This window comes from Carcharodon carcharias, assembly GCF_017639515.1.
Source record: "Carcharodon carcharias isolate sCarCar2 chromosome 24 unlocalized genomic scaffold, sCarCar2.pri SUPER_24_unloc_1, whole genome shotgun sequence".
Taxonomy (NCBI): Eukaryota; Metazoa; Chordata; class Chondrichthyes; order Lamniformes; family Lamnidae; genus Carcharodon; species Carcharodon carcharias.
The window spans coordinates 518,813-541,077 of NW_024470584.1; the positions used below are offsets into that span (position 1 = coordinate 518,813).

Sequence of the window (22,265 nt, forward strand, 5' to 3'; positions counted from 1 at the left end):
GCAGCGCGAACACGGCTGCAAAGGCGGGCGGCGGACAAGGAAGAAGTGCGGCGGAGGGAGGCGACGGAAGTCGGTGGTGAGGGGGGCGGGGGTAAGGGAGGGGGTAGGGGTGAATTCGGGAGATTGGCCAGGCACCTCTCCGACCAGAAACGTCGACCAGCGGGGACGTTCCTCGGCTGGAGAGGGTGGGAGGGTAGAGGGAGGCAGCGAAGGGGGTGGGTGGGGGAAAGGGGGAGGTGGGGGGGGGGTGGAGGGAGGGGATGAGGGAAAGGATTAAAGGGGGAAGTGCGGAGTTATTTGGCATTGGAACTTTTCTTTCGCTTGCTGTTGGCCGGGAGTTTTGTCGTCTCGGTGTCACTGCCGGTGTCCGAGTCGGTCAGTGTCATCTCGATGGTCATGAGGACCCGCGGAGCCCGGGTCAAGCCCCCGCCTCCATCCCGAGGACCCCGCGGTGGGGGTAACCGCTACTTCTTGTCCCTCTTGGACTCTGAGAGCTTGGACTTCTTCTCGCTGGCCCCCTTGCCGCTCTTGCTCTGGTCCAGGGTGGCATAGAGCACGGGTCCCTACGCGGGGAGACAGAGAGGGGAGCAAGGGGTTGGAAGTGGGGTGGCTTCGGAAGTAGCTCTCGGAAGCGTCCGCCACCGATTCGTCCCCGACAACCCCCCCCCACCCCGCCCCCCTCGTCCGAACCCCCACCCCCCAAGTCCCTTCCTGTAAAGCCACAGCCCCAATCAAGCCTTCACTCCCCAATTCCACCCCCCCAACCCCTTTACTCTCATCCCGTCTGACCTGTCGCTCCAACTTCCCCCTCCAAAACCCTCCCCTCTCCAATCCCCCTCCCCTCCAGACCTCTTCCCTCCGAAGCCCTTCCCTCCAATCCCCCTCCCCTCCAGTCATCTTCCCTCCGAAGCCCTTCCCTCCAATCCCCCTCCCCTCCAGTGCTCTTCCCTCCAAATCCCTTCCCTACCATCCCCCTCCCCTCCAGTCCTCTTCCCTCCAAACCCCCTGCCCCCAGTCCCCTTCCCTCCAATCCCCCTCCCCTCCAGTCCTCTTCCCTCCAAACCCCTCCCCTCCAGTCCTCTTCCCTCCAATCCCCCTCCCCTCCAGTCCTCTTCCCTCCAAACCCCCTGCCCCAGTCCCCTTCCCTCCAATCCCCCTCCCCTCCAGTCCTCTTCCCTCCAAACCCCTCCCCTCCAGTCCCCTTCCCTCCAATCCCCCTCCCCTCCAGTCCCCCTTCCCTCCAAACCCCCTCCCCTCCAGTCCTCTTCCCTCCAAACCCCTCCCCTCCAGTCCTCTTCCCTCCAAACCCCTCCCCTCCAGTCCCCTTCCCTCCAATCCCCCTCCCCTCCAGTCCCCTTCCCTCCAATCCCCCTCCCCTCCAGTCCTCTTCCCTCCAAACCCCTCCCCTCCAGTCCCCTTCCCTCCAATCCCCCTCACCTCCAGTCCTCTTCCCTCCAATCCCCCTCCCCTCCAGTCCCCTTCCCTCCAATCCCCTCCCCTCCAGTCCCCTTCCCTCCAATCCCCCTCCCCTCCAGTCCCCTTCCCTCCAATCCCCCTCCCCTCCAGTCCTCTTCCCTCCAATCCCCCTCCCCTCCAGACCTCTTCCCTCCAAACCCCCTGCCCCCAGTCCCCTTCCCTCCAATCCCCCTCCCCTCCAGTCCCCTTCCCTCCAATCCCCCTCCCCTCCAGTCCTCTTCCCTCCAAACCCCCTGCCCCCAGTCCCCTTCCCTCCAATCCCCCTCCCCTCCAGTCCCCTTCCCTCCAAACCCCCTGCCCCCAGTCCCCTTCCCTCCAATCCCCCTCCCCTCCAGTCCTCTTCCCTCCAAACCCCTCCCCTCCAGTCCCCTTCCCTCCAATCCCCCTCCCCTCCAGTCCTCTTCCCTCCAAACCCCTCCCCTCCAGTCCTCTTCCCTCCAAACCCCTCCCCTCCAGTCCTCTTCCCTCCAATCCCCCTCCCCTCCAGTCCCCTTCCCTCCAATCCCCCTCCCCTCCAGTCCTCTTCCCTCCAATCCCCCTCCCCTCCAGTCCCCTTCCCTCCAATCCCCCTCACCTCCAGTCCTCTTCCCTCCAATCCCCCTCCCCTCCAGTCCCCTTCCCTCCAATCCCCCTCCCCTCCAGTCCCCTTCCCTCCAATCCCCCTCCCCTCCAGTCCCCTTCCCTCCAATCCCCCTCCCCTCCAGTCCTCTTCCCTCCAATCCCCCTCCCCTCCAGTCCTCTTCCCTCCAAACCCCCTGCCCCCAGTCCCCTTCCCCCCAATCCCCCTCCCCTCCAGTCCCCTTCCCTCCAATCCCCCTCCCCTCCAGTCCCCTTCCCTCCAATCCCCCTCCCCTCCAGTCCACTTCCCTCCAATCCCCCTCCCCTCCAGTCCTCTTCCCTCCAAACCCCCTCCCCTCCAGTCCTCTTCCCTCCAAACCCCTCCCCTCCAGTCCTCTTCCCTCCAAACCCCTCCCCTCCAGTCCCCTTCCCTCCAATCCCCCTCCCCTCCAGTCCCCTTCCCTCCAATCCCCCTCCCCTCCAGTCCTCTTCCCTCCAATCCCCCTCCCCTCCAGTCCTCTTCCCTCCAAACCCCCTGCCCCCAGTCCCCTTCCCTCCAATCCCCCTCCCCTCCAGTCCCCTTCCCTCCAATCCCCCTCCCCTCCAGTCCCCTTCCCTCCAAACCCCCTGCCCCCAGTCCCCTTCCCTCCAATCCCCCTCCCCTCCAGTCCTCTTCCCTCCAAACCCCTCCCCTCCAGTCCCCTTCCCTCCAATCCCCCTCCCCTCCAGTCCCCTTCCCTCCAAACTCCCTGCCCCCAGTCCCCTTCCCTCCAATCTCCCTCCCCTCCAGTCCCCTTCCCTCCAATCCCCCTCCCCTCCAGTCCTCTTCCCTCCAATTCCCTCCCCTCCAATCCCCTTCCCTTCATATCCCCTGTCCCTAGCCCTCTTCCCTCCGAACTTCCTGCCGCTACTTCTCTCCCCTCCAATTCCCTCCCCTCCAAACCCCCTGCCCCCAGTCCTCTTCCCTCCAGTTCCCTTCCCTCCAAATCCCTTCCCTCCAAATCCCTCCCCTCCAAATCCCTCCCCTCCAGATAGCTCCCCTCCAATCACCGTCCCCTCCTATCTCCCTAGTCCTTTTTCGTCCATATCTCACCCTTCCAATCCCCCTCCCCTCCAACACCCCTCCCTCCAATCCGCCTCACCTCCTCTCTAATCCCTTCCCCTCTAACCCTCTCCCACCTAACCCCCTGCACTCTGACCCACTCCGCTCTAACCCCTCTGTTCCAATCCCCTCCCCTCTAACCCCCTTCCCACCAATCAGGTCCCCTCCAGAACCCCTCCTCTCTTCCAATTCTCCGACCGTCCTATACCCCTCCCTGCCAATCTCCCTCTCCACCGATCTCCCTCTCCCCCAAACCCCCCTCTCCCCATTCCCTCCCCTCCGATTCGGTTCCCAGACGCAGTACATGTTCAGTGCTGGGTGCCCATTCCCCAGAAATGTTAGTGGCCTCCTTAGAATACGTCCCTCCTCCCCAGTGCTTTCATACTTACTTTACTCACGGTTCCAGCTTTGCCACTAGCTTTCCCTCGTTCTGCAGCACTGGGCAAGACACAGAGCACAAATATTATTCCAATCACAGTAGCTGTATCTGAACAACAAAGCCATTACATACAGACATAGAGAGGGATTTGGGAGGTTTACATATAGCACAACAGGTACCAGCGAGTGAGTTACAGACAGGAACATAATCGAGAGGTTCGGGGTGGTTTATATATAGAATAACAGATACCCGGGAGTGAGTTACAGACTGGAATATAATCGAGGGGTTTGGGGTGGTTTATATATAGAATAACAGATACCCAGGAGTGAGTTACAGACTGGAATATAATCGAGGGGTTTGGGGTGGTTTATATATAGAATAACAGATACCCGGGAGTGAGTTACAGACAGGAATCTAATCGAGGGGTTCAGGGTGGTTTATATATAGAATAACAGATACTGGGAGTGAGTTACAGACAGGAATCTAATCGAGAGTTTCGGGGTGGTTTATATATAGAATAACAGATATTCGGGAGTGAGTTACAGACAGGAATCTAATCGAGGGTTTCGGGGTGGTTTATATATAAAATAACAGATATTCGGGAGTGAGTTACAGAATGGAATCTAAACGAGGGGTTCGGGGTGGTTTATATATAGAATAACAGATACCCGGGAGTGAGTTACAGACTGGAATCTAATCGAGGGGTTCGGGGTGGTTTATATATAGAATAACAGATACCCGAGAGTGAGTTACAGACTGGATCTAATGGAGGTGTTTTTTGTGTGCTCTCTCTTTGCTTCCCTTTCTCTCTCTCTCCCTCAGTCTCTCTCTCTCTCCCTCTGTCTCTCTTTTTCTCTTTCTCTCTGTCTCTCTCTTTTTCTCTCTGTGTTCCCCTGACTCTCTCTCTCCCTCTCTCTCTGTCTGTCTCTCCATTTCTCCCCCTCTATCTCTCTTTCTCTCTCTCACTGTCTCTCTCTGTTTCTTTCTGTGTTTCTCCCCCACCTTTCTCTTTCTTTCTCTCTCTGTCTGTTTCTCTCTCCACAACTCTGCCTCTATCTCCCTTTCTCTCTCTGTCATTTTCTCTCTTTCTCTATCTTTCTCTTTCTGCCACTCTCTTTCTCTGTCTCTCCCTCTTTCTTTCTCTCTCTCTCTCTCTCTGTCTCTGGCTGTCTCTCTCTCTCCGTCTCCCTCTCTATCTCTTAGATGTGATTTAAGCGTGAATATAGGAGGTATGATCAGTAAGTTCGCAGATGGCACAAAAATTGGTGGTGCTGTAAATAATGAGGAGGAAAGCCTTAGAGGACGATATAGATGGGCAAATAAAATTTAACCTTGAGTAGTGAGAGGTGATGCATTTTGGGAGAACTAACACCGCAAGGGAACACACAATAAATGGTCAGACCCGAGGAAGTACAGATGATCAGAGGGACCTTGGTGTACATGTCCATAGATCCCTGAAGGCAGCAGCACAGGTAAAGTGGTTAAGACGTAATATGGGATACTTGCCTTTATTAGCCGAGACTTAGAGTATAAGAGCAGAGGGAGGTTATGCTGGGACTGTATAAAACACTGGTTAGGGCACAGCTGGTGTGCTGTGTGCAGTTCTGATCGCAGAGGGTGAACATGATTGAGGTGTATAAAATTATGAGGGGCATAGATAGGGGTAGACAGGAAAGAACTTTTCCCCTTGGTGGAGGGATCAATAACCAGGGGGCATAGATTTAAGGTAAGGGGCAGGAGGTTTAGAGGGGATGTGAGGAAGAATGGTTTCACCCAGAGGGTGGTGGGAATCTGGAACTCACTGCCTGAAAGGGTGGGAGAGGCAGAAACCCTCATAACATTGAAGCAGTGTTTGGATGTGCACTTGAAACACTATAGCATACAGGGCTGCAGGCCTAGTGCTGGAAAATGGGATTAGAATAGATAGTTACTTGATGGCCGGCACCCTCTATCTCTCTCTCTCTTTCTGTTTCTTTCTCTCTCTCCCTCACCATCTCTTTCTCTGTCTCTCTCTCTGTTTTTCACTCTCTCTCTGTCTCTGCCTTTCTCTGTTTCTCTGTCTTTCCCTCTCTATCTCTCTCTCTCTGATTCTCTCTCTCTCAGTTTTTCTGTCTCTCTCTCTCTGTGTCTCTCTCTGATTCTCTCTCTCTGTCTCTCCCCCTCTCTCCCATCCCCATCTCTACCTCTCTCTCTTTATCTTGCTCTCTCTCTATCTCAATCTCTTTCTATCTCAATCTCTCTCTGTCTCACTCTGTCTCTCACGCTCTTGTTCCACCTCACTGACACCTCTTGTTCTCTCTGTCCTTGTCTCTCTGTTTCTCTCTCTCTCTCTCTCTCTCCCTGTCTCTCTCTCACTCTCTCCCTATCTCTCTCTCTGTCTATCCCTGTCTCTCTGTCTCCCTCTCTGTGTCTCTCTCTGTCTCTGTCTCTCTCTCTCTCCCCGTCTCTCTGTCTCTCTGTCTCTCTCTGTGTCTCTCTGTCTCTGTCTCTCTCTTTCTCCCTCTGTCTCTCTCTCTCTCACTCTCTCCCTATCTCTCTCTTTGTCTCTCCTTGTCTCTCTGTCCCCCTCTCTGTGTCTCTCTCTGTCTCTGTCCCTCTCTCTCTCTCTCCCTCTGTCTCTCTCTCTCTCTCCAGCTGTCTCTCTGTCTCTCTCTGTGTCTCTCTGTCTCTGTCTCTCTCTCTCTGTCTCTCTCTCCCCCGTCTCTCTGTCTCTCTCTCTCTCCCCCTGTCTCTCTGTCTCTCTCTCTCTGTCTCTCTCTCTCTCTCCCCCGTCTCTCCCTCTCTCTGTCTCCCTCTGCCTCTCACGCTCTTGTTCCACCTCACTGACACCTCTTGTTCTCTCTGTCCTTGTCTCTGTTTCTTTCTCTCTCTCTCTCTCTCCCTGTCTCTCTCTCACTCTCTCCCTATCTCTCTCTCTGTCTATCCCTGTCTCTCTGTCTCCCTCTCTGTGTCTCTCTCTGTCTCTGTCTCTCTCTCTCTCCCCCTGTCTCTCTGTCTCCCTCTCTGTCTCTCTCTGTGTCTCTCTGTCTCTGTCTCTCTCTCTTTCTCCCTCTGTCTCTCTCTCTCTCACTCTCTCCCTATCTCTCTCTTTGTCTCTCCCTGTCTCTATGTCCCCCTCTCTGTGTCTCTCTCTGTCTCTGTCTCTCTCTCTCTCTCTCTCCCTCTGTCTCTCTCTCCCTCTCCAGCTGTCTCTCTGTCTCTCTCTGTCTCTCTGTCTCTGTCTTTCTGTCTCTCTCTCTCTCTCTCCCCCTGTCTCTCTGTCTCTCTCTCTCTGTCATGTCTCTCTCTCTCCCCCGTCTCTCACTCTCTGTCTCTCTCTCTCCCCCACCGTCTCTCCGTCTCTCTGTCTCCCTCTCTGTCTCTCTCTGTCTCTGTCTGTCTCTCTCTCTCTCCCCCTGTCTCTCGGTCTCTCTCTCTCTCCCCTGTCTCTCTCTCTCTGTCTCTCTCTCTCCCCCGTCTCTCCCTCTCTCTGTCTCTCTCTCTCTCCCCCTGTCTCTCTCTCTCTGTCTCTCTGTCTCTGTCTCTCTGTCTCCCTCTTTCTCTCTCTGTCTCTCTCTCTCTCTCTCTCACTGTTCCTCTCCCCCTCACTCACCTGGCTCCTTTGAAGAAAATAGTCTCACTCCTGGCACGCCTCCTGACAATGTACCGGAACAGGTACAAGCCTCCAACGATGAGGAGGATGATACCCAGGAAGGTTCCAATGATTGCACCTGAGACAACACCAGCACCAACTGGGGGGACTGCGGAAACGAGAGAGGTGCCAGTCAGCACAAACACTTACAAACATCTTGGCTATTAAGCTGAGCCACATAGACTGACTCTCTTGGCCATCACGGCACACAGAGGATGGCCACTCGGCCCATTGAGTCCATGCCAGCTCACGGTAGAGCAACCCACTCAGTCCCATTCCTCCCTGTTCTATCCCCATATCCCTCTTGAGCTAAATTCCCTCAAAGTCCCGTCCAAATTCCTTTTGAAATGATTCAATGTCCCCGATCCCACCACCCTCGCAGGCAGTTCTGGTCTCCGTATCCCCTCGGTCAGACCACACTTGGAGCACTGTGCACAGTTCTGGTCTCCGTACCCCTCGGTTAGACCACACTTGGAGCACCGTGCACAGTTCCGGTCTCCGTATCCCTCGGTTAGACCACACTCGGAGCACTGTGCACAGTTCTGGTCTCCGTATCCCTCGGTTAGACCACACTTGGAGCACTGTGCACAGTTCTGGTCTCCGTACCCCTCGGTTAGACCACACTTGGAGCACTGTGCACAGTTCTGGTCTCCGTACCCCTCGGTTAGACCACACTTGGAGCACTGTGCACAGTTCTGGTCTCCGTATCCCTCGGTTAGACCACACTTGGAGCACTGTGCACAGTTCTGGTCTCCATATCCCTCGGTTAGACCACACCTGGAGCACTGTGCACAGTTCTGGTCTCCGTATCCCTCGGTTAGACCACACTTGGAGCGTACAGACACACGCAGACAGAATTTGAATGCATTACTTCTGTCATAAACAGTCAGGTGGACATCGGAGGAAGTTCCGACCACATCTGGGGGGTTCTTAACATCACAGGTGAAGGTTCCGTTATCGATGTAGTCGAGGTTACGGATCACGATGGAGCCATCTTGTTTGGAAATATCTCCGACCCATTCCACTCGCCCTCTGAACTGACCCCATTTCTCAATATAAGGGATGCCGTTGCCATAATGAAAGATCTGTCACAATAGAGAAGACAGTTAGAATGACACAACCCCATTAAATCTCCCTCTACACTGTCCCCATCAAAAACTACCAACACAGGTTTAGCACGGGGTTAGATACAGAGTAAAGCTCCCTCTACACTGTCCCCATCAAACACTCCCAGGACAGGTACAGCACGGGGTTAGATACAGAGTAAATCTCCCTCTACACTGTCCCCATCAAACACACACAGGACAGGAACAGCACGGGGTTAGATACAGAGTAAATCTCCCTCTTCACTGTCACCATCAAACACTCCCAGGACAGGTACAGCAAGGGGTTAGATACAGAGTAAATCTCCCTCTACACTGTTCCCATCAAACACTCCCCGGACAGGTACAGCACAGGGTTAGATACAGAATAAATCTCCCTCTACACTGTCCCCATCAAACACTCCCCGGACAGGAACAGCACGGGGTTAGATACAGAGTAAATCTCCCTCTACACTGTCCCCATCAAACAGTCCCAGGACAGGTACAGCACAGGGTTAGATACAGAATAAATCTCCCTCTACACTGTCCCCATCAAACACTCACAGGGCAGGAACAGCACGGGGTTAGATACAGAGTAAATCTCCCTCTACACTGTTCCCATCAAACACTCCCAGGACAGGTACAGCACGGGGTTAGATACAGAGTAAAGCTCCCTCTACACTGTCCCCATCAAACACACCCAGGACAGGTACAGCACGGGGTTAGGTACAGAGTAAAGCTCCCACCTGCTTGAACATCTCTCTGCCATTCCCGCAGCACTGTTTCCACCCCACCCTCGCCAACGCCCCAACTGCCCACCCTTCCCAGCGGCCCCGCCCACGTCCCCCGCTCGGTGGGATTGCGGCCGGACCCTTGACTTACGGAGATGATGTCCCGTGAGTTGTCTGGCCGGAAGCGCCAGGACAGGGTGGTGAGGTCTGAGACATACTCGCTGGACCAGAAGCCGCAGTACAGCGTGACATCTGAACCCACTCGCTTGTGGAGGTTGTGGTGTGTTGAGACTGAGATACCCTCCGAGGGTCGTAGAACTGATGGAGAGACAAACAGACAGTGAGAGGAGAGGGCGAGGCAGAGAGAGAGGTAACCACACCAATGGCTGTACACCCACTGAACTACTTAATGCCTCCCAACACATGAGTTGAAACACAACGACATGACTCAGAGCCTTTAAAAGAGAGATGAGGTACAGTTGACCCAAAGCTGGGACAAAGAGGGAGGTCTTAAGGACTGTCTTAAAGGAGGAGAGAGGCGGTGAGGTGTAGGGAGGGAATTCCAGATCTCAGGGCCCCAGGCAGCTGAAGGCACGGTCACCAATGGTGCAGCAATGGGAATCGGGGACAAATCGGAGGAGCGGAGAGTTCTCGGAGGGTCATAGGTGCTGGCGGAGGTTGCAGAGATAGGGAGGGTTGTAGGGGCTGGCGGAGGTTACAGAGATAGGGAGGGTTGGAGGGGATGGCGGAGGTTACAGAGATAGGGAGGGTTGTAGGGGCTGGAGTAGGTTACAGAGATAGGGAGGGTTGTAGGGACTGGAGGAGGTTACAGAGATAGGGAGGGTTGTAGGGACTGGAGGAGGTTACAGAGATAGGGAGGGTTGTAGGGACTGGAGGAAGTTACGGAGATAGGGAGGGTTGTAGGGGCTGGAGGAGGTTACAGATATAGGGAGGGTTGTGGGGACTGGAGGAGGTTAAAGAGATAGGGAGTGTTGTAGGGGCTGGACGAGGTTACAGAGATAGCAAGGGTTGCAGGGACAAGAGGAGGTTTCAGATATAGGGAGGGTTGTAGGGGCTGGCGGAGGTTACAGAGATAGGGAGGGTTGTTGGGGCTGGAGGAGGTTACAGAGATAGGGAGGGTTGTAGGGACTGTAGGGGATTACAGAGATAGGGAAGGTTGTAGGGACTGGAGGGGATTACAGAGATAGGGTTGTAGGGACTTGAGGGGATTACAGAGATAGGGTTGTAGGGACTTGAAGGGATTACAGAGATACGGAAGGTTGTAGGGGACTGGAGGAGGTTACAGAGATAGGGAGGATTATAGGGGCTGGAGGAAGTTATAGAGATAGGGAGGATTATAGGGGCTGGAGGAATTTACTGAGATAGGGTGTGTTGTAGGGGCTGGAGGTGGTTACAGAGATGGGGAGGGTTGTAGGAGCTGGAGGAGGTTACAGAGATAGGGAGGGTTGTAGGGACTGGAGGAGGTTACAGAGATTGGGAGGGTTGTAGGTGCTTGAGCAGGTTATAGAGATAGGGAGGGTTGTAGGGGCTGGAGTAAGTTACAGAGATAGGGAGGGTTGTAGAATCTGGAGGAGGTTACAGAGATAGGGAGGATTATAGGGGCTGGTGGGGGTTACAGAGATAAAGAGGGTTGTAGGGACTGGAGGAAGTTACGGAGATAGGGAGGGTTGTAGGGGCTGGAGGAGGTTACAGAGATAGGGAGGGTTGTAGGGGCTGGACGAGGTTACAGAGATAGGGAGGGTTGTAGGGGCTGGGGGAGTTTACAGAGAAAGGGAGGGTTATGGGGGCTGGAGGAGGTTACAGAGATAGGGAGGGTTGCAGGGACTGGAGGGGGTTACAGTGATAGGGAGGGTTGTAGGGGCTGGAGGAGGTTACAGAGATAGGGAGGGTTGTAGGGGTTGGAGGAGGTTACAGAGATTGGGAGGGATGTAGGTGCTTGAGGAGATTACAGAGATATGGAGGGTTATAGTGGCTGGAGGAGGTTACAGAGGTAGGGAGGGTTGTAGAATTGGAGGAGGTTATAGAGTTAGGGAGGGCTACAGGTGCTGGAGGGGGTTACAGGGATAAAGTGTGTTGCAGGGACTGGAAGAGGTTGCAGAGTTAGGCAGGGTTGTCGGGTCTGAAGGAGGTTACAGAGATAGGGAGTGATGTTAGGGATGGAGGAGGTTACAGAGTTAGTGAGGGTTGTAGGGATTGGAGGAGGTCACAGAGATAGGAAGGGTTTCAGTGACTGGATGAGGTTCCAGAGATACGGAGGGTTTTGGGGGTGGAGGAGTTTAAAGCGATAGGGAAGGTTGTACGGTCTGGAGGAGGTTGCAGAGATAGGGAGGACTGTAGGGTTCTGGAGGAGGTTGCAGAGATAGGGAGGACTGTAGGGTTCTGGAGGAGGTTACAGAGATAGGGAGGGTTGTAGGGACTGGAGGAGGTTAGAGAGTTAGGGGGAGTTATAGGAGCTGGAGGAGGTTACAGAGATAGAGAGGGTTGTAGGGACTGGAGGAGTTTACAGAGATAGGGAGGGTTGTAGGGGCTGGAGGGGATTACAGAGATAAGGAGGTTTGTAGGAGCTGGAGGAGGTTACAGAGATAGAGAGTGTTGTAGGGACTGGAGGAGCTTACAGCGACAAGGAGGATTGTAGGGACAGGATGAGGTTCCAGAGGTAGGGTGGGTTGTAGGGGTGGAGGAGTTTAAAGCGATAGGGAAGGTAGTAGGGGGCTGGAGGAGGTTACAGAGATAGGGAGAGTTGTAGGGACTGGAAGAGGTTACAGAGGTAGACAGGGTTGTGGGGACTGGAGGAGCTTACAGCGATAAGGAGGAAAGTAAGGACTGCATGAGGTTACAGAGATAGGGAGGGTTGTAGGGGTGGAGGAGTTTAAAGCGATAGGGAGGTTTGTAGGGGCTGAAGGAGGGTACAGACATAGGGAGGGTTGTAGGGACTGGAGGAGGTTACAGAGATAGGGAGGGTTGGCGGGGCTGGAGGAGGTTACAGAGATAGGGATTGATGTTAGGGCTGGAGGAGGTTACAGTGTTAGTGAGGGTTGTAGGGATTGGTGGAGGCCACAGAGATAGGAAGGGTTGTGGGGACTGGAGGAGGTTAAAGAGATAGGGAGGATAGTAGGAGCTGGACGAGGTTACAAAGATAGGTAGGGTTGTAGGGGTGGAGGAGTTTAAAGCGATAGGGAGGGTTGCAGGGACTGGAGGAGGTTTCAGATATAGGGAGGGTTGTAGGGTTGGAGTAGTTTACAGAGATAGGGCGGGATGTGGAGGCTGGAGGAGGTTACAGAGATAGGGAGGGTTGTAGGGGCTGGAGGAGGTTACAGCGATAAGGAGGATTGTAGGGACTGGATGAGGTTCCAGAGGTAGGGTGGGTTGTAGGGGTGGAGGAGTTTAAAGTGATAGGGAAGGTAGTAGGGGGCTGGAGGAGGTTACAGAGATAGGGAGAGTTGTAGGGACTGGAAGAGGTTACAGAGATAGACAGGGTTGTAGGGACTGGAGGAGCTTACAGCGATAAGGAGGATTGTAGGGACTGGATGAGGTTCCAGAGATAGGGAGGGTTGTAGGGGTGGAGGAGTTTAAAGCGATAGGGAGGTTTGTAGGGACTGAAGGAGGGTACAGAGATAGGGAGGGTTGTAGGGACTGGAGGAGGTTACAGAGATAGGGAAGGGTGTAGGGGCTGGAGGAGGTTACAGAGATAGGGAGGGTTGGAGGGGCTGGAGGAGGTTACAGAGATAGGGATTGATGTTAGGGCTGGAGGAGGTTACAGTGTTAGTGAGGGTTGTAGGGATTGGAGGAGGCCACAGAGATAGGAAGGGTTGTGGGGACTGGAGGAGTTTAAAGAGATAGGGTGGATAATAGGGGCTGGATGAGGTTACAAAGATAGGTAGGGTTGTAGGGGTGGAGGAGTTTAAAGCGATAGGGAGGGTTGCAGGGACTGGAGGAGGTTTCAGATATAGGGAGGGTTGTAGGGTTGGAGTAGTTTACAGAGATAGGGCGGGATGTGGAGGCTGGAGGAGGTTACAGAGATAGGGAGGGTTGTAGGTGCTGGAGGAGGTTACAGAGATAGGGAGGGTTGTAGGGACTAGAGGAGTTTACAGAGATAGGGAGGGGTGTAGGGTCTGGAGGAGGTTACAGAGATAGGGAGGATTGTTGGGGCTGGAGGAGGTTACAGAGATAGGGAGGGTTGTAGGGACTGGAGGAGGCTACAGAGATCGGGAGAGTTGTAGGGACTGGAGGGGATTACAGAGATAGGGAAGGTTGTAGGGACTGGAGGGGATTACAGAGATAGGGTTGTAGGGACTTGAGGGGATTACAGAGATAAGGAAGGTTGTAGGGACTTGAGGGGATTACAGAGATAGGGAAGGTTGTAGGGACTGGAGGAGGTTACAGAGATAGGGAGGATTATAGGAGCTGGAGGAATTTACTGAGATAGGGTGGGATGTGGGATCTGGAGGAGATTACAGAGATTGGGAGGGTTGTAGGTGCTTGAGCAGGTTACAGACATATGGAGGGTTGTAGAATCTGGAGGAAGTTACAGAGATAGGGAGGGTTGTAGGGGCTGGTGGGGGTTACAGAGATAAGGAGGGTTGTAGGGACTGGAGGAGGTTACAGAGATAAGGAGCGTTGCAGGGACTGGAGGAGGTTACAGAGATAGGGAGGGTTGTAGGGACTGGGGGAGGTTACAGAGATAGGGTTGTAGATTTGGAGGAGGTTATAGAGATAGGGAAGGCTGTAGGTGCTGGAGGGGGTTACAGAGATAGAGAGGTTTGTAGGGGCTGGAGGAGGTTACAGAAATAGGGAGGTTTGTAGGGGCTGAAGGAGGGTACAGAGATAGGGAGGGTTGTAGGGACTGGGGGAGGTTACAGAGATAGGGTTGTAGATTTGGAGGAGGTTACAGAGCTAGGGAGGATTGTAGGGGCTGGAGGAGGTTACAGAGATAGAGAGGTTTGTAGGGGCTGGAGGAGGTTACAGAGGTAGGGAGGGTTGTAGGGGCTGGAGCAAGTTACAGAGATAGGGAGGATTGTAGATTTGGAGGAGGTTATAGAGATAGGGAGGGCTGCAGGTGCTGGAGGGGGTTACAGAGATAAGGAGGGTTGTAGGTTCTGAAGGAGGTTGCAGAGCTAGGGAAAGTTGTAGCGGCTGGAGGAGGTTACAGAGATAGCGAGGGTTGTAGGGGCTTGAGGATGTTACAGAGATAGGGAGGCTTGTAGGGGCTGGAGGAGGTTACAGAGATAGGGAGGGTTGTAGGGACTGGAGGGGCTTACAGAGATAGGGAGGGCTGTAGGGGCTGGAGGGGGTTACAGAGATAAGGAGGGTTGTAGGGGCTGGAGGAGGTTACAGAGATAGGGAGGGTTGTAGGGGAAGGAGGAGGTTACAGAAATAGGGAGGATTGTAGGGGCTGGAGGAGGTTACAGAGATAGGGAGGGGTGTAGGTGCTGGAGGAGGTTACAGAGATAGGGAGGGTTGTACGGGCTGGAGGAGGTTTCAGAGTTAAGAAGTGTATTTGGTAGCTCGAGGGATTCATGGAGAAATTAGAGAACAAAAATGGATACTGAAAATTGATGGCTTTGCTGCTGTGGGGGATGTTGAGTACAGCCAGTTGGGAGAGTAAGGAGGTTGCAGTAGAGTGGCCAGAGAATGGGTGAACTTGGCAAGAATTATCCAGAGGGAGAGAGGAGATTTTGGTGCATCAAAGTTAACAGCGAAGTGATTCCAGCTCCCTCACGCTGTCACTCAGTAACCCCTCTCCCCCCAGCACCCTGTGTAACTGACTGTATCTCTACTGATGTTAATCCAGCTCCCTCACACTGTCACTCAGTAACCCCTCTCCCCCAGCTCCCTGTTTTACTGACTGTATCTCTACTGATGTTAATCCAGCACCCTCACACTGTCACTCAGTAACCCCACTCACCCAGCGCCCTGTGTTACTGACTGTATCTCTACTGATGTTAATCCAGCTCCCTCACACAGTCACTCAGTTACCCCTTTCACCCAGCGCCCTGTGTTACTGACTGTATCTCTACTGATGTTAATCCAGCTCCCTCACACTGTCACTTAGTAACCCCTCTCCCCCAGCACCCTGTGTTACTGACTGTATCTCTACTGATGTTAATCCAGCTCCCTCACACTGTCACTCAGTAACCCCTCTCCCCCAGCACCCTGTGTTACTGACTGTATCTCTACTGATGTTAATCCAGCTCCCTCACACTGTCACTCAGTAACCCCTCTCCCCCAGCACCCTGTGAAACTGACTGTATCTCTACTGATGTTAATCCAGCTCCCTCACAGTGTCACTCAGTAACCCCTCTCCCCCCAGCGCCCTGTGTTACTGACTGTATCTCTACTGATGTTAATCCAGCTCCCTCACGCTGTCACCTAGTAACCCTCCTCCCCCCAATGCGCTGTGTTACTGACTCTATCTCTACTGATGTTAATCCAGCTCCCTCACGCTGTCACTCAGTAACCCCTCTCCCCCAGCACCCTGTGTTACTGACTGTATCTCTACTGATGTTAATCCATCTCCCTCACACTGTCACTCAGTAACTCCTCTCCCCCAGCGCCCTGTGTTACTGACTGTATCTCTACTGATGTTAATCCAGCTCCCTCATACTGTCACTCAGTAACCCCTCTCCCCCAGCTCCCTGTGTTACTGACTGTATCTCTACTGATGTTAATCCAGTTCCCTCACACTGTCACTCAGTAACCCCTTTCTCCCAGCGCCCTGTGCTACTGACTGTATCACTACTGATATTAATCCAGCTCCCTCACACTGTCACTCAGTAACCCCTCTCCCCCAGCACCCTGTGAAACTGACTGTATCTCTACTGATGTTAATCCATCTCCCTCACACTGTCACTCAGTAACCCCTTTCCCCACAGCACCCTGTGTTACTGACTGTATCTCTACTGATGTTAATCCATCTTCCTCACACTGTCACTCAGTAACCCCTCTCCCCCAGCTCCCTGTGTTACTGACTGTATCTCTACTGATGTTAATCCAGCTCCCTCACACTGTCACTCAGTACCCCTCTCCGCCAGCACCCTGTGTTAATGACTGTATCTCTACTGATGTTAATCCAGCTCCCTCACACTGTCACTCAGTAACCCCTCTCAAACCCAAAACCCTGTGTTACTGACTGTATCTCTACTGATGTTGATCCAGCTCCCTCATACTATCCCTCTTTAAGCAGGGACCCTGACGGAGAGACTCCCTCTTTAAACAGGGACCCTGATGGACAGACTCCCTCTTTAAACAGGGTCCCTGACGGAGAGTCTCCCTCTTTAAACAGGGTCACTGACGGCGAGACTCCCTCATTAAACAGGGTCCCTGAGGGAGAGACTCCCTCTTTAAACAGGGTCCCTAATGGAGAGTTTCCCTCTTTAAACAGAGTCCCTGACGGAGAGACTCCCTCTTTAAACCGGATCCCTGAGGGAGAGACTCCCTCTTTAAACAGGGTCCCTGACGGAGAGACTCCCTCTTTAAACAGGGTCCCTGACAGAGAGACTCCCTCTTTAAACAGGGTCCCTGACGGCGAGACTCCCTCTTTAAACAGGGTCCCTGACAGAGAGACTCTCTCTTTAAACAGGGTCCCTGAGGAAGAGACTCCCTCTTTAAACAGGGTCCCTGAGGGAGAGACTCCCTCTTTAAACAGGGTCCCTGAGGGAGAGACTCCCTCTTTAAACAGGGTCCCTGAGGGAGAGACTCCCTCTTTAAACAGGGTCCCTGAGGGAGAGACTCCCTCTTTAAACAGGGTCCCTGACGGAGAGACTCTCTCTTTAAACAGGGTCCCTGATGGAGAGAGTCCCTCTTTAAACAGTGTCCCTGAGGGAGAGACTCCCTCTTTAAACAGGGACCTTGACGGAGAGAATCCCTCTTTAAACAGGGTCCCTAACGGAGAGATTCCCTCTTTAAACTGGGTCTCTGATGGAGAGACGCCCTCTTTAAACAGGGTCCCTGATGGAGAGACTCCCTCTTTAAACGGGGTCCCTGACGGAGAGACTCCCTCTTTAAAAAGGGACCTTGACGGAGAGAATCCCTCTTTAAACAGGGACACTGATGGTGAGACTACCTCCTTAAACAGGGTCCCTAACGGAGAGATTCCCTCTTTAAACAGGGTGCCTGATGGAGAGACTCCCTCTTTAAACAGGGTCTCTGACGGAGATACTCCCTCTTTAAACAGGGTCCCGGACGGAGAGACTCCCTCTTTAAACAGGGTCCCGGACGGAGAGACTCCCTCTTTAAACAGGGTCCCTGATGGAGAGACTCCCTCTTTAAACAGGGTCCTTGACGGAGAGGCTCCCTCTTTAAACAGGGTCCCTGACGGAGAGACTCCCTTTTTAAACAGGTTCCCGGACGGATAGACTCCCTCTTTAAACAGTGTCCCTAATGGAGAGACTCCCTCTTTAAACAGGGTCCTTGACGGAGAGGCTCCCTCTTTAAACAGGGTCCCTGACGGAGAGACTCCCTCTTTAAACAGGTTCCCGGACGGATAGACTCCCTCTTTAAACAGTGTCCCTAATGGAGAGACTCCCTCTTTAAACAGGGTCCCTGACGGAGAGACTCCCTCTTTAAACAGGTTCCCGGACGGATAGACTCCCTCTTTAAACAGTGTCCCTAATGGAGAGAATCCCTCTTTAAACAGGGTCCCTGACGGAGAAACTCCCTCCTTAAACATTGTCCATGACGGAGAGACTCCCTCTTTAAACAGGGTCCCGAACAGAGTGTCTCCCCCTTTAAACAGGGTCCCTGAGGGAGTGTCTCCCTCTTTAAACAGGGTCCCTGAGGGAGAGACACCCTCTTTAAACAGGGTCCCTGAGGGAGAGACTCCCTCTTTAAACAGGGTCCCTGACGGAGAATCTCCCTCTTTAAACAGGGACCCTGATGGAGAGAATCCCTCTTTAAACAGGGTCCCTGATGGAGAGACTCCCTCTTTAAACAGCCTCCCTGAGGGAGAGACTCCCTCTTTAAACAGGGTCCCTGACAGAGAGACTCCCTCTTTATACAGGTTCCCTGACGGAGTGACTCCCTCTTTAAACAACGTCCCTGACAGAGAGACTCCCTCTTTAAACAGGGTCTCGGAGGGAGAGACTCCCTTTTTAAACAGTGTTGCTGAGTGAGAGACTCCCTCTTTAAACAGGGTCCCTGACAGAGAGACTCCCTCTTTAAACAGGTTCCCTGATGGAGATACTCCCTCTTTAAACAGTGTCCCTGACAGAGAGACTCCCTCTTTAAACAGGGTCCCTGACAGTGAAACTCCCTCTTTAAACAGGGTCCCTGATGGAGTGTCTCCCTCTTTAAACAGGGTCCCTGACGGAGAGACTCCCTCTTTAAACAGGGTCCCTGATGGAGAGACTACCTCTTTAAACAGGGTCCCTGAGGGAGAGACTCCCTCTTAAAACAGCTTCCCTAATGGAGAGACTCCCTCTCTAAACAGGGTCCTGGACGGAGAGATTCCCTCTTTAAACTGGGACTCTGACTCTGTGAGAGGGAGCGAGAGACTAGCGACTCTCCGTCTGTGATATGTGGTGTAACTTGTTGGTGAATCTGTGGAAGGAGATTTGTCTTTGACAGTTGGAGCTGTGTGTAGTTGATATGCCGGTGCTGTCACAGCCAGAGGAGACAGAAATCATTGTGGACAATGACTGTGTTGTGGCGACTGAATGTTTTCACATTCAGGAACAGCAGGCAGCCTGTTTCTGACCTCCCTCTCCACTTGCGAACAATACCCATTCAAGATGCACAGCACTGTTTGCACCCTCCGTTACCAATCCCTCTCCCTCTCAATCAAACCTGACTCCCAGGCGTCCCCTCGGAGTCTAAGCAACACCTCCTGCACATTTCAATTCTCTCTCCACCAAATCCCCTCCACTCCGATCCCCTCCACTCTGATTCCCTCCCCTCTGAAACCCACCCCTCCAAACTACTCCCCTCAGAGCCCCCTCCTCTGCAGACCTCCTGCCGGCCAAGGACATCTGCAGCAGGGGTTAGATACAGAGTAAAGCTCCCTCTACACTGTCCCCATCAAACTCTCCCAGGACAGGTACAGCACGGGGTTCGATACAGAGTAAATCTCCCTCTACACTGTCCCCATCAAACACTCTCAGGACAGGTACAGCACGGGGTTAGATATAGAGTAAAGCTCCCCCTACACTGTCCTCATCAAACACTCCCAGGACAGGTACAGCACAGGGTCAGATACAGAGTAAAGCTCCCCCTACACTGTCCCCATCAAACACTCCCAGGACAGGTACAGAACGGGGTTAGATACAGAGTAAAGCTCCCTCTACACTGTCCCCATCAAACACTCCCAGGACAGGTACAGCACGGGGTTAGATACAGAGTAAATCTCCCTCTACACTGTCCTCATCAAACACTCCCAGGACAGGTACAGCACAGGGTTAGATACAGAGTAAATCTCCCTCTACACTGTCCCCATCAAACACTCCCAGGACAGGGACAGCATGGGGTTAGATACAGAGTAAAGCTCCCTCTACACTGTCCCCATCAAACACTCCCAGGACAGGTACAGCACGTGATTAGAAACAGAGTAAATCTCCCTCTACACTGTCCCCATCACTCCCGGGACAGGTACAGCACGGGGTTAGACACAGAGTAAATCTCCCTCTACACTGTCCACATCAAACACTCCCAGGACAGGTACAGCACGGGGTTAGATACAGAGTAAATATCCCTCTACACCGTCCCCATCAAACACTCCCAGGACAGGTACAGCACGGGGTTGACGGGGAACAGGGTAACTGAGACCCCTGACGCAGTCTTCATGCTGTCTCAGCAGTTTGGAGAGCAGGAACAGTGGGGATATTTATCTCCTGATCGTGTCAGATTCCAGCCTCCAACGCGTTCTCAATCCCATCCCACTGGTTCGCATTCCGGTTTGGACTTGCGAGGGATGCGGAATTCCGTGGGAACAGCCATTGGAAGGTTTCTTTGGAAAGTTGGCCTGTTAACCTCTGTTTCTCCATGTGATGGGAGAGACAGTTCATGACCATCCTGAAATGGAGCCTGCTTCCCCAGGTATCCTTCTGTCCCTGACTGCGGGACCCTCACCCCACCCCGAACTGCGGGACCCTCACCCCACCCCGAACTGCGGGACCCTCACCCCACCCCGAACTGCGGGACCCTCACCCCACCCCGAACTGCGGGACCCTCACCCCACCCCGAACTGCGGGACCCTCACCCCACCCCGAACTGCGGGACCCTCACCCCACCCCGAACTGCGGGACCCTCACCCCACCCCGATATCTACCCCCCCCACCCACTCACAAACTCTGGGACCCTCTACCCACTCCCAAACTCTGAGACCCTCAACCCCCCTACTCCCAAACTCTGGGACCCTCTACCCACTCCCAAACTCTGAGACCCTCAACCCCCCCACTCCCAAACTCTGAGACCCTCAACCCCCCCCACTCCCAAACTCTGAGACCCTCAACCCCCCCCACTCCCAAACTCTGAGACCCTCAAACCCCCCCACTCCCAAACTCTGAGACCCTCAACCCCCCCCACTCCCAAACTCTGAGACCCTCAACCCCCCCCACTCCCAAACTCTGAGACCCTCAACCCCCCCACTCCCAAACTCTGAGACCCTCAAACCCCCCCACTCCCAAACTCTGAGACCCTCAACCCCCCCACTCCCAAACTCTGAGACCCTCAACCCCCCCCACTCCCAAACTCTGAGACCCTCAACCCCCCCACTCCCAAACTCTGAGACCCTCAACCCCCCCCCACTCCCAAACTCTGAGACCCTCAACCCCCCCCACTCCCAAACTCTGAGACCCTCAACCCCCCCCACTCCCAAACTCTGAGACCCTCAACCCCCCCCACTCCCAAACTCTGAGACCCTCAACCCCCCCACTCCCAAACTCTGAGACCCTCAACCCCCCCACTCCCAAACTCTGAGACCCTCCCCCCACTCCCAAACTCTGAGACACTCAACCCCCCCACTCCCAAACTCTGAGACCGTCCCCCCACTCCCAAACTCTGAGACCGTCCCCCCACTCCCAAACTCTGAGACCCTCAACCCCCCCCACTCCCAAACTCTGAGACCCTCAACCCCCCCCACTCCCAAACTCTGAGACCGTCCCCCCACTCCCAAACTCTGAGACCCTCAACCCCCCCCACTCCCAAACTCTGAGACCCTCAACCCCCCCACTCCCAAACTCTGAGACCCTCAACCCCCCCCACTCCCAAACTCTGAGACCCTCAACCCCCCCACTCCCAAACTCTGAGACCCTCAACCCCCCCACTCCCAAACTCTGAGACCCTCAACCCCCCCCACTCCCAAACTCTGAGACCCTCTACCCACTCCCAAACTCTGAGACCCTCAACTCCCCCACTCCCAAACTCTGAGACCCTCTACCCACTCCCAAACTCTGAGACACTCAACCCCCCCACTCCCAAACTCTGAGACACTCAACCCCCCCACTCCCAAACTCTGAGACCCTCAACCCCCCCACTCCCAAACTCTGAGACCCTCAACCCCCCCCACTCCCAAACTCTGAGACACTCAACCCCCCCACTCCCAAACTCTGAGACCCTCACCACACCCCCCACCTCCCAAATTGTATAGCCTTCGCCCCTTCCTGAAATGATGGGACCCAACACTCACCACACCCAAAACCCAAATGGATCCCCACCAACCCAACACCGGCTAGACTGTTCCCTATCGGAGGGGGATTAACCCTCTCACCCACCTCTCCCCCATTTACACACACCGGGACCCCTGTTCCCTATCGGAAGGGGATTAACCCTCTCACTCACCTCTCCCCCATTTACACACACCGGGCACCCTGTTCCCTATCGGAGGGGGATTAACCCTCTCATCCACGTATTCCCAGCCGGACAGACTTGCTTACCCGAGAGTGCGTACAGCAGAGAGCAGCAGAGAAGGACGCTCGGCTTCTGTTCCTGAAGCATGCTTGCTGTTAGAAATAAGGGGGATAAAAAAGGTTGGGGGGTAGGGGGGGGGGGGGTAATTTTGGAAACTGAGCTAGTCTTTCACAGTCTGATGCAGGGCTGCGACGGGTGGTACCGTGTTCCACTGCGACTCTTGCTCTCCCTCCTCTCCAGCGCACCCTCATCCGAGACTTCGCAGAGAGTCTCCTGCTTTTTAAGCAGCGTTACCCGGAGGCTTCCGGTACCAGGGGGAGGGAGGGTTTAGGGATGGGTGGCTAAGGGGAGGGGGTTAACGGAGGGTGGGACATTAGGGCAATCGCAAACTGGTGGATGGTTGGCACAAGGCGCAAAAACAGGTCAGTGACGGGGACCAGCACAG

The 22,265-nt window shown here is 54.2% G+C and overlaps 1 protein-coding gene across 1 annotated transcript; it reads right to left on the bottom strand.

The window, feature by feature from the left end:
* Window positions 1-251: 251 nt before the first annotated feature.
* On the bottom strand, window positions 252-22,063 carry mpz (myelin protein zero). Its single transcript, XM_041180655.1, has 6 exons — window positions 21,847-22,063; window positions 9,111-9,277; window positions 8,018-8,231; window positions 7,108-7,255; window positions 3,526-3,574; window positions 252-563 (listed from the first exon to the last, which is right to left on the bottom strand). The coding sequence occupies exons 1-6, from the start codon at window positions 21,905-21,907 to the stop codon at window positions 465-467; spliced, it is 738 nt and encodes a 245-aa protein (XP_041036589.1). The 5' UTR covers window positions 21,908-22,063; the 3' UTR covers window positions 252-464.
* Window positions 22,064-22,265: the final 202 nt, after the last annotated feature.